The 12,064-nt window shown below is 56.4% G+C and overlaps 1 protein-coding gene across 3 annotated transcripts; it reads left to right on the top strand.

The window, feature by feature from the left end:
- Positions 1 to 4,469: 4,469 nt before the first annotated feature.
- LOC308638825 (melanoma-associated antigen D4-like) lies at positions 4,470 to 11,699 on the top strand (the record flags this gene model as incomplete). 3 transcript variants are annotated; one of them, XM_081276651.1, is made up of 13 exons in its annotated part: positions 4,470 to 4,605; positions 5,578 to 5,821; positions 6,065 to 6,892; positions 7,272 to 7,475; positions 7,583 to 7,646; positions 7,762 to 7,841; positions 8,195 to 8,286; positions 8,892 to 8,971; positions 9,055 to 9,097; positions 9,447 to 9,509; positions 10,477 to 10,591; positions 10,869 to 11,305; positions 11,502 to 11,699. In XM_081276651.1, the coding sequence occupies exons 2-13, from the start codon at positions 5,609 to 5,611 to the stop codon at positions 11,509 to 11,511; spliced, it is 2,229 nt and encodes a 742-aa protein (XP_081132777.1). In that variant the 5' UTR covers positions 4,470 to 4,605; positions 5,578 to 5,608. The 3 variants fall into 3 exon arrangements, with proteins under 3 accessions (XP_081132777.1, XP_081132779.1, XP_081132778.1); XM_081276652.1 differs by lacking the exon at positions 4,470 to 4,605 and adding an exon at positions 5,251 to 5,271; XM_081276653.1 differs by lacking the exon at positions 11,502 to 11,699 and having other exon boundaries at positions 10,869 to 11,309.
- Between the last annotated feature and the right edge of the window lie 365 nt (positions 11,700 to 12,064).

Genomic DNA, 12,064 nt, shown 5'->3' on the forward strand with positions numbered 1-12,064 from the left:
TAACATTAGGATTCATTTTGACATAATTATAAATACATGGAATCTGATTTGCTCAATTCAGTCTCCAGTACTTACACTTACCCTCCACCTCCTCCCTCTTCCCTAATCCCTTTCGTCTACTGTACAGATCTTTCTGCTATTTTCTTACATTTTTAAATTAGTGTCTTGTGGATATACATAATGGTGAGAGTCACTGTAGTATATCCATATATGTACTTAGGAAAGTTAGGTCAGATTCATTCCAAAGTGATCAGGAATACGAAGAGTCATTGAATTGCCTATGAGAAGTGTTTACAATTTGTACTATCTAAATGATAAGGTCAAACTATTAAGGATTAAAGAACCCTAAATGATGACAATCTGAATACTGTGAGACCAGTTTAAGAGCCAGAACACTGACTTACTGGTAACCAAGTTTGTTGCATGAGCCCCTAAGGGAAAAGATAGCTGTAGGGGAAACACTGGGTTGAAGAGGACTTCTCTGTCCTCCCCAAAACAAATCTTCCAGGCTAAGGGTTGTATTTTCACATCACCATGCACCTATAAATTGAAATTAACACTGGTGACATTCAGTTATGAATGCAGAAAAGGAAAGGCGATGCCATAAATATCAAGTAAGACAGAACTTCCCCCAAGGAATGAAAGGGGAAGAAACAGCTCCATCTCCCTGATAGCCTTTGTGCCATAATTTCTTAACAGTATGACACTGAAAATCCAGCAGTATTTTAGTCCTTTAGAATTTATTCCTATGCCATCCTCGAGATATTTACCCCAGAGACATTTGTTAAATGGTTATACAAAAAATCATACACTAATTACTTAGAAAATATAAATGCATTGTTATTACCATAAATGGGAAAATGTTTATCCACCCTTAGGGGAATTCAGAGGTAAAATGTTACAAATACACACTACCTCATTGCAGTGCATAACAGCTTAGAGACATCTTCCATGTTAGCATAGCAACATTGAAACACCTTAAAAGCACAAGGTTCAGTGAGAAAAAAACAAAGAAATAGGACAGATCCTTATGCTTACAACCAGGATGAAATAACAGCAATAAGATTTTGCTTACCACCTAAGTATTTATAAACTGAAAATTTATATGACAAGCCTACCACACAGGAAAGGGATTTCTGAATGGAAACTAATCAGGTCAAGTTCTGATTCCGTAATTCCAAAAACGGCTAGCCTGGCATTCCTCAATGTTTAAGAACATTCAAAACCTCATGTCATACACAATAAATACAACATGATTTTGTTTATCAACATGCAAAAAAAGAATAAATAATTCTTATAAAAGAAGTGAAATGGAAAAAACCCCAGTGTTCACCAAAGGATGAAATGGATAAAGAAAAGATAGTACATATAAATAAGGGATACTATGCAGACATAAAACAATGAAATCCTGTCATTTGCAGTGTGACATTGCTATGTTCAGTGAAAGCAGCCAGGCAACAAAGAAAAGTACCCTATGATCCCACTCATTTGTGGAATGTGAAAAGTGTAATCTGACAAAAGTTGAGAGTAGAGTGGTGGTTCCCAGAGGTTGGGGAGAGAAGGGGAGAAGGAGGGACTGATTATATACGTTGGTCAATGGGTGATGAGACACAGTTAGGGAGGAGTAAGAAGCCCTGGTGTGGCATTGCAGAGTAGGGTGATTGTAGACGGTAACAATGTACTGAACATTTCACAGAGCTAAAAGAAAGGATTTTGAAAGTTGTGGACATAAAGGAATGAAAAGCATTGGAGGAGATAGACGTGTTTGAGCTGATTTAAACATTACATAGCATACAAGGCCATAGAAACATTACATAGTAACACATCGATATGTACCATTCCTAGGATTTATGTATAGGATAAAATGAATTAAGGGAAAGTAAACATTATACAATATGCAGGTCTATCAGAACATCACATGGTGTCCCAATAAGATGCATGTTTTTTTTTTAAATGTTCCAGAGTATCCGTGAAAAACAAGCTTAATTGCAAATGAAAATCACTGGCTCCCCAAATTAGACCTACTTAATACCCTTGAGAACTCCTCAATTCTTCCACCATACAGACAAGGTCTCCAAGTCTTGCTACCCCGGACCTTGGGCAAGTTACTGTGTTCTTCGGCCTTCTCGTCTATAAAACGAGGATGGGCAAATATTTGTCTCATCACATGACATGTCTGTGAGGACTCCATGAGCTATTACACGTAAATATTAAGATATCAAGTGTTTGTAACGGTGCTTGTGACAGAGTAAGCGTCCAACACATTCTCATTACAGAAGCCAGAGAAATCACCACAGCAGCTTATGCACGGACGGACAACCTTTGTACCTGTTTCTGAACAAGCCACACAGAAAGTTCACTGCAACACCTGACCCCCACCGCAGACCAGGGAACTCTTTTGGGCTGCCATTGCCAGTCCTCTCTTCACTTGAAGATGCTTCACACTCCAACCTGGAAATCTTCCTGACCGACGGCCCTCTGGACTGAGAGATGGAAGTGGTTCTGACCACTAACCTCGGCTCCTCCTCTGCTTCCATTTAGCAATGCCCGTCACTAGACACCTGTTGGATCCCACCACGGGGAGGCCCACTGGGGTGGAAGCCCACCTGCGAAGCCACCTCTTTGTACCTAGACACACTGTTGGCTGTTTAACTGGACTGGCCTGACCGGGGCAGACTGGTCCAATGGCCTGGGAGACAACGCACCCACCCAGTTGACTGGTGGTGGCAACTTCTTGGGGAGGATGAATGATGGGGTTCAGGACACTGTGCCCCAGGATACGGTGCCGTGGCCTCGGAGAAAAGAGCAGAAGGAGGGAAGGCTCTCTGACTTTTTCCCACCCTTCTCCCCTGAAGCCGGCTGTCAAAGAATGCTCCAAAGCTCCCCTAACTTGGACCCTAAGAACATCATTCCAGAGGGGTCCTTCCCATACCCAGAATAAGTGGATGTCATGCATGGACACAGCAACGAATCCCAAGGTGCAGGGCTTCTGAAGCTCCCCTCCTCTTATTAGCATTGGGTTATACCATTTGGTCCCACAACCCTACTTTGCAAGATTGTTCCCCCACATACACAGGTCTCCCTGTTCTTCTGGGTCTTCATTCTGAAGGCTCCGTGTCACACAGAGCGGAAATAAATTCACATGTTTTCTTCTTGCGAAAAGAAGAGTTGCATTTCGATTTGAGATGGGGCTTTTGCATTCTCTGCCTCAAAAGCAGTCTCTCCTGGTCATCCTAGAAGCACAGCGGCCTGGATGTCCTCGGGCAGGACCCCCTTACTGTGCTTCCCATGTTTTCACATTGGAGAGCCAGGTTCAGGGGGCTCTAGTGACCCCAGCCGGGGGCGGGACATAGCTTTTTTTCTGCAAGACCACCCCTGGCGTGGAAGCGGGCAGGCAAGCGTTGGTTCTGAACCAGGGGCTTGCCATGGCACAGACTGTCAAGAAACACCCACTTGTCTTGGCAGCTCCCTCAGGGCACCTGGAAGGTCTCTGAAGGCAGCCTGAGGGCGTCACAGGCAAGAGGCTCTGCAGTGGCAGCAGAGAGCAGACCAGACCCCCCACACCCCCTGCAAGGAACAAGGGCCACATATGGATGGGCCCACACAGAGCTCAGGGCATGAGCTTAGGCCTCCCAGAGCACAACCCTCGCTCCTCTGGGGCAGATGCGGTGGTGGGGGAGGTATATGGCTCCAATGGAGGAGAGGAGGGTGCCTTGGTCCCCAGGCCTGCAGGAGCACAGCAAGGGACTTTGCTCTCAGAAAGAACCGGGCCCAAATGGTGCACATTCTGTTCACTGGCTCCGGGGACTTGTCTGGCCCTTGCCCTGTGTCTGTCTGTGCCTCTGTTTCCTGGTCTGTCAAATGGGGAGGCTCCATGCACCTGCCAGAGCTGCTGAGAGAGGAACACAGGCCTGGCGACGGGTCCCGCTGTGGCCTGCCAAGCTGCAAGAAAGGCAGTGGAAGTGGCAGATGTAGCCAGAGTGTCTGGGGGCCCTAGAGATGGATGGTGGAGGGCAGCGCGAGGGGCGCTTCCATCCTCTGGCCACCAACAGTTTCCTGGCCCCACAGGTCACAAGTCGAGGGTTTCCCACTTGTTGCGGTTCCAGACGCTGCCAGAGACCTCTTTAACGTGGCCAATGGGGGCGTGTCAGGGAAATGGGGCATAAAGTATCCAGGACCAGGCTGGAGGAGCTTGGGTGAAAGGTCAGGAGCTAGAAGCATTGAGCAACAGTGAGGGGTGTGGGTTGAGGACAGAAACTTGGGTGCGTGGAGCTGTACTGCGGGGTACAGTGAGTTCGCCTGCGGTGGGAGGAGGAGGGGTGAAGGGGCATCTGGCGGGAAGAAGACCCCCACCCCGCCGCCCCCCTGCCCACCCACGCACCCACCCGCGGAATCGCATGCGCACTGGGGACCTGGAGGAAAGGGCTTTTGTTGGGAAAGCGGGAGGGCTGGAGGGGTCCGCGCATGCGCAGGCTCCCCAGCCGCCGGGGGTGCGCGGAGAAAAGGGGCGGGGTGGTCCGAGCTGCTGTGCTGGCAGCAGTAGGCGAGGGCGCGGCTGCGAGGTTCCTGGTGCTGAGGACGGACGCCATTGGAGCCCCAGGGAAGGTAAGGATCCAGCCCCAGACAGGACCTGGCGAGGGAGAGTGCAACCCGACACGCTGCGCCCTGCCCCCGCCCTCCGGATCTGAACAAAGCCGGAGCGCTCGGAACCGGAACCCCATTAGACCCGAGGTGGAGATAGGAGCACCCCCGCTATGACCATCCCGCCCGCGCGCCCAGACCCCAGCCTACCGGCCCCAGAGCCCATGCTCCCCACCCGTGGGGCAGACCCGTGTGCTCAGAGCCGAGCTTCCTTAGGTCCGAGGCCCCACCCCCACCCCGAGGCTCCTAGATGACTCCGGAGGAGCTGACCGCTTGCCCCCTTCCCGGAGTCCCGGCCCCTTGGACCTGAGCTCACCAGGGCTCCAGTTGGAACCTCGCCTCCTCGGTCCAAGGCCCTCATCCTATGCACCATCCAGCCCTAGCCATCCTTTCCGAGCCCAGCCTAGACCGGAATCAGCTGAATCCCCCGTCCACCCCCGCCCTGGCGGGGACCTGGCCCCAAGGTCCCCGGGATTCGGTTTCCCAGAGCTTGGGGCTGTCGCTGTCGTCTGAGCCCTGGCATCTGCTCCCCCTTGGTCGTGGTCCCCAGCTGTGGCCCTCAAGCCCAAGCCCTTTGTTTCTCCCTCTCTCAACGCATCCCTTCGGGACTCTTGGGACCTGAGCTCTCAGGTGCACCCCCAGTTCAAACGCTGTAACCTAGCCTCAGGGATGGGGAGCCTGCCGGTGCTCAACAGCCCTTTGGGGACGGGGCCTCCTCTATCCCTGTGGTGGGGCTCTGCCCCTGACCGCGGCTACCCGGTCAGACCCCCCCACCCCACCCCCTCGCTGCCACCGCCGCCGCTGCGCCACCACCACCTCCTTGTGCTGCCTTGTACTGCTTAGTAACCTGATGATTGCGGCCCCTCAGCTCGCGAGAGATCCCGCCTCGCTGAATCCCGCACCCTTCCCCTGAAGCTGCCTCACCCTCCCTCTCAGGCTGAGCTGTCTCCTCCTTGGGACCCGCGGCATGGCTGAGAGAAGCCACAGCAGCGGGCAGTCGGGAAACTCCAACTCTGGAGACATGGATGAGGGGAGCCAGCGAGCCAGGGAGGAAGAGATGGTTGGAGGCAACGACTATGAAGAATTCGGTGCTTTCGGTGGCTATGGCACCCTCACCAGCCTTGACATCCATCTCCTGAGAGCCTTTGGGAGCTTGGGTTCAGGCTTTCGCTTCTTAGCGGTGAGGCCCCTTCTTGGGCACCTGCTTGCCCTGAGCCTTGACCCCTGTTCAGCGGGGTGGGTGAAGGAAGGGGGAGGGCCGAGTGGGCAAGGCATGGCCGGCTTTCCCGAACCTTCCCTGTCTTGCTGAGGGGTGGCCAGGGCCAGCTGGTGGGAGGAGGCGGGGCCACCAGGGAAGCACCATGGCAGTGTGTAGAGTTGTGTGTGCCCTCCCCTCTCGCGCCCCGCTCCTCTGGCCTTGCAGAATGAGCCCTGGGAACTGGAAAACCCTGTGCTGGCCCAGACCCTGGTGGAGGCATTGCAGCTGGATCCGGACACCCTTGCCAATGAGACGGAGGCCCGCGCTGCCAACGTAGCCCGCTCCGCCGCCTCCAACCGAGCCGCTCGGGCTGCTGCCTCTGCTGCCCGCAGGTCCTTCAACCAGGCCCTCTCTAACCAGATGAGGGCCGCACAGCAGGCCCTAGTAGAGGACGCCCAGCCAATGACATATGCCCAGGCTCAGGGGGCCACCCCTGAGACCAGCCATGCCTCTCAGCAGACCTCCCAGAAGCTAGTCGCCAGTGAGGGGGCTGCCCCTGGGGCTCCAGCAACCTCCACACAGCCCCAGACAGCCTTCCTGGCGCAGGAAGCAGCTGCAGAGGGCCCTAGCACCGCCTGTGCTTTCACTCAGGCTCCAAGTGCCAGCGAGAGGGATGCCACCCAGCCCCAGACAGCCTTCCTGGGCCAGAACGACGTCTTTGATTTCACTCAGCCGGCAGGTGTCAGTGGCATGGCCTTCCCTCGTCCCAAGAGACCTGCCCCGGCCCAAGAGGCCCCCACAGAGGGTCCCAGTGCTGCCTCTTGTGTGCCCCAGGCAGCACCTGCCAGCGAGGGGTCAGCCACCCGGCCCAAGACCACCAAGTCTGGGAAGGCGCTGGCCAAGACTCGGTGGGTGGAGCCTCAGAATGTGGCGGCAGCTGCTGCCGCCAAGGCCAAGGCGGCCACAAGCATCCCCGAGCAGGAGGGGGCAGCTGCCACTGCCCAGCACAGTGCTGAGCCCTGGACCAGAATGGGAGGCAAGAGGACAAAGAAGGTATGGACTCCTGTGCCATCGGCACAGCCCCTTGCTCCCCTGCCTTGCCCCTTCTCTCCCCCTTCTCCTCTCCCCACCTCTCCTCTCCTCTCTTCTCCTCCCCACCCCCCCCCACTCTCATCCCAGCTTAGTCCATGCTCCCGCAGCACAAGGCTGCTTGCTGAGTGTGTTTTTGACTCCACGTAGTTCCAGCCCTCGGGGCTGGTGGGAGAAGAGGCTGGCTCAGAGCCTGGCACTGAGCAAGCTCTCAGCACGTGCCAGCCACTGCTCATACTACTCTCGCCTCCAAGCGCCTGTTGGGGGGAAGGTGTGTGGCGGGTGCTTTGGCACGGGAATTCTGCTAGTCCCGCTTGTCTCCTCTCTCTCTCCCATGATACAGTCCAAGCACCTTGTCGAGGACTATGAGAGCAGCGAGGAGGAGAGAGAGCCCCCCGCCGTGCCACCGACCTGGAGAGCATCGCAGCCCCCCTCTTTGGCACAGGCTCAGTCGGCCCCTCGGCCCCCGGTGGCCCCAAGGTCCCAGATACCTTCGAGGCATGTCCTGTGCTTGCCCCCTCGCAATGTGACCCTTCTGCAAGAGAGGGTAAGATAAGAAGTCCACACTCTGCGTCACCATGCCCTCCTACCCCACGGGCCAGCACTGTTTGGCCACCCATGCCTCGATGTACCCCCGCGTTCCTCCTCCTCCAGGCAAATAAGCTGGTGAAATACCTAATGATTAAGGACTACAAGAAGATCCCCATCAAGCGCTCAGGTAGGCGGCAGAGCGGGGCCCCGACCCGCTGCCTTCAGCATGACTGGCTGAGGGAGCTCAGCTGTGAGGACCCTGCTCAGCCCAGGTGCCTCCCCTAACTGCCCCCCTCCCACAGACATGATGAAGGACGTCATCCGGGAATATGACGAACATTTCCCTGAGATCATTGAGCGAGCCACCTACACTCTGGAAAAGGTGGGTGCGGGGACAGAAGCTGCTCCACGCGACTGGAGATTAGAGCTGTGGAGCAGTGGGATGGCCTGTGGCCCCTGGAGGCCCAGTTCCCACCCTGCCTGCTCTGGGGACCTCCGCTAGCCCTCCACCCGTGAGTTTCCACTGCCCCCGCAGGGCGATACCTGCCCCTTCCCAGGCCCTGCTCTGAGAGTCTGTCTCCTGTGGTGGGTCTCCTGTCCTGTCCTCCCCCCTCCCCCCCGCCCTCACACACAGGTTTGGATTAGGGGAGGAGCACGCGTCTCATGGGGCTTGACTGGCTGGCTGCACGATGCCCAGCGTGGGGGTAGATCTCACTCTGTTTTCTCACCATGTAGAAGTTTGGGATCCACCTGAAGGAAATCGACAAGGAGGAGCACCTGTACATTCTCATCTGCACCCGGGATTCTTCAGCTCGTCTTCTCGGGAAGTAAGGAGGGGAAAGAATGTCGTGACCTCCTTGGGGATGCCTTGTCCCTGTCTGCATCCTCTGAGGGTCCAGGAACACAGGGCTGGAGGGCCCCCTGGCAGGGCCCACCCTGGGAGGTCACAGTGCCCAGGGACCGCTGTATAAAATGAGCAGCGTCCTGGGGGGCGAGACCTTGCTGCTGTCGGGATTTTTGCCCCTGGGTGGGAGGAAGGTGGTTCATTGCATCCCTGCTGGCATGGGTGCAGCAGGGTGGCCCTCCAGGGAGAGCTTCCTGTAGAGTGCAGATCCTGAGGTGGGCATGGCCCACCTGGAGGCGCCTCTGGACACCCCATGGCCACTTGCCCAGCTCGTGTTCCCTGACTCACCCCATGCTCTGCAGAACCCTGGGGGGAGGGGTATCAGATGCCCCGGTTGTGGGCGAGGCAGTTAAGTCTCTTTCCTCCGGGTGCGAATTGTCTGTGATCCGTGGGGCAGCAGGCTATGTATCCCTGCCAAGAATTTCCCCTCCCCATGGGCAACCTGGGAGAGGGTGGATGGTGAGCTGGATGCATCGTTGAGGGCAGTGGCCTCTGCACAGCATCCCTTCCCTCTTTCTCCACCTGTAGGACCAAGGACACTCCTCGGCTGAGTCTCCTCTTGGTGATTCTGGGCGTCATCTTCATGAATGGCAACCGTGCCAGCGAGGGTGAGTGCTGGCTCTGCACCTGGGGATTTGGCCACGGTCTCATCTTTGGGTGCCAATCTCTCGTCCCCCGTCTCCCCTCGCAGCTATCCTCTGGGAGGCACTCCGCAAGATGGGACTGCGCCCTGGGTATGACTGGCTCCTCGGCCCCTGCCCTTGGGTGCTGTTCTATGGCAGAGGAGGTCCCGGGATTAGAAAGGAGTGGGGCGCCCGGGCTAGCTAGAGAACAGAGGGTCTCCCTAGGGATGGATGCGGTAATGATGCCAATCTCTCAGCCCCCTCCGGGCTCTGTCCACAGAGGACACCTCAGAGAGACAGAGTTAGGGGATCCACCGGGTCACCTGGCCTCGGCTGTGTGCCCTGTCCCGGGAAGGCAGTCCCCATGGGCTGGGAAGCCAGTGAAGGTGCCCGGAAATGCTGCCGCCCGTGTCCGCCACTGCAACCCTCACGGGTCATGGATGTCTTTGCTTGCCTTCAGGGTGAGGCACCCTTTCCTTGGTGATCTGAGGAAGCTGATCACAGATGACTTCGTGAAGCAGAAGTAAGTATTGCTGAGCTGACCTCACGTCACTCTGGGGTACTCCACAGTGCCAGTTGGGTGGAGAAGACATCCACATCCCATTTTGTAACCCAGCACGAGCAGGGCCCAGCCCGGGTGAGGTCAGGGGGAGAATTCTGGGGCTGTCTCTGGAACAGGGAGCCTGTGTTGACTGGGAGTGTGCTGAGGGCGTGTGTGTTAGGACCACCGTGTCACTGAACACCTGCCCTATGGACCGCCACAGGAATTTTCCCTGCTCTTTGTACACCTGAGGAGCCAGGGGCTTGGAGAAGGGAGGTCTCCAAGTATGGCCCACAGCCAGAAAGGCTGGGAGCCCAGCTCTCCTGGGTTCCAGGCCTAGACCCAACCTGCCTTTGGTTCTTGGAGGACACGCAAGCAGGGACACAGGCAGGCAGACGGGAAGGCATGTGCACAGGCAGGTGGGCAGGTGTGTGGACAGGCACACATGCACACACACACAAAAGGGTCAGGAATTTAGACTAACCCATGGAGATCCTCTTGGCAGACTCTTTTTTTTTTTTTCCTTTATTTCCCGCCATTGTCAATGGTACATCTTTCGGGGCTCCGCAGTCTTTCTTTGTTTTTGGGCCACTAGTGACGGGGTGTGCTCAGAGCAGGGGGCCCGAAGAATGGCTCCTCTGTTTACAACACACCCAACAGGAATTCTGGGGCTATGATGATGAGAGGCACAACACTTGTGGCCTCCCCGTGAGCATAGCCCTACACATGTCCACTCTTGACCTGCACGTGGCTTCCGGGTGGGCCCACTGCTGTGAAGCTGTGAGGGCCACGCTGCTGGGGGCGGAGGTCCTGGGGGTGAGTCTGGGGGCAGGCGGGGCAGCCCTCCTCTGCCAGCCGAGCTGCAGCTGCGGGGTAGAGGAGGGGCCCGATGGAACCCACAACGGGTCTCCTGGGAAAGAAGCCAAGGACATTTTCCTCTCTCGCTCAGGTACCTGGAGTACAAGAAGATCCCCAACAGCAGCCCACCTGAGTATGAGTTTCTGTGGGGCCTGCGAGCCCGCCACGAGACCAGCAAGATGAGGGTCCTGAGATTCATTGCCCAGGTACCTGGGAACCTGTGTGGGGTGCCAGGCCTCGGGGGGTGGCACTTTGCATGCCTTGTTCGTTTCTTGGTCACGGCCTCCTCCTGTGGATGCTGAGCGGTTCCTAAGGGATGAAGACAAGTTCACAGGGGTCGTGATTGTGCCGGATGTGGCCCCATTCCAGGGGTCTTTCTCTTTGTGGTCATTTCCTGAAGCGCCTAGGAGGGTGTGGCCGGCAGCAGGTGCTGCCCGAATTGTGGGGTAGCCCTGGCACTGAGGCTGCTGTTTCCCACCTCAGAACCAGAACCGGGACCCCCGGGAATGGAAGGCTCACTTCTTGGAGGCTGTGGATGATGCTTTCAAGACGATGGATGTGGAGATGGCCGAGGAACATGCCAGGGCCCAGATGAGGGCGCAGATGAATATCGGGGACGAAGCTCTGATTGGGCGGTGGAGCTGGGACGACATACAGTCTGAGCTGCTGACCTGGGATGAGGACGGGGATTTCGGCGACGCCTGGGCCAGGATCCCCTTTGCATTCTGGGCCAGGTACCATCAGTACATTCTGAATAGCAACCGTGCCAACAGGAGAGCCACATGGAGAGCTGGTGTCAGCAGCGGCACCAACGGCAACGGCGGGGCCAGCACCAGCATCCTTGATGGCCCCAGCACCAGCTCCACCATCCGGACCAGAAATGCCGCCCGAGTTGGTGCCAGCTTCTTCTCCTGGATCCAGTAAGATTTTCCCAGGGCCGTGAGACCTGCGGGAGGGCTGTGGGGGAGGCCCCAGGAGGGCTAAGGGGAGGGCTAGGGGCAGGGCAGTGGCGAGCCTGTGGAAACATGGAATGACACCCGTTGCCCTGTGTATTACCCCTGGCTGGTTGCTGTGGGCCTCCATCCATCCGTTTCCATTTTATTCCTCGTGTTCCAGACAGCGTTGAGGACGTGCCGTGATGTTCCTCATCCAGCCAGACTGCCTCTGCAGAGTCCCTCTTAAGCAGCACTCCAGGCGCTTCTCCCTGTGGGTTGGAGGGGCCATGCAACGCGAAGCTCCCCTTGCTGCTCCTGCTTTCGTTGTGTGCTTTTGTGTGTGTGTTCACGTTTTGGTATCAGTGTTACATTAAAGTTGCAAAATGAATTGGGTTGTCTCCTGCTTGACCTGTGCACGTGTGGCTATGATTGGCCTTTGGCTGGTCTGGTAAGGAGGTCGCTTCTGGTTGTCCTGGATCTGTGGCCCTCGCCTCTGCAGATGAAGCTCACGGCTACAGTTACAGGTGGAATGCAGGGAGGTGTGGCAGTTCCAGGTGAGAGGGGGGACAGTGAGTTGGAGGAGGCCCCAGTTTAAGTGCTTCTGTGATGCCCCACGAGGGCAGCTCAAGTAGCAGCAGCTAGTAGGCAAGAGGCGGCAGGAGAATGGAGGGCCTGGAGGTTAGTGCCACCGTACCACAGAATGATTGTGCCCGTGGGCAACCACAGGGTTCGCTCACCGGAGCC

Source organism: Spermophilus citellus (genome assembly GCF_964194105.1).
Source record: "Spermophilus citellus genome assembly, chromosome: X".
Classification (NCBI taxonomy): domain Eukaryota; kingdom Metazoa; phylum Chordata; class Mammalia; order Rodentia; family Sciuridae; genus Spermophilus; species Spermophilus citellus.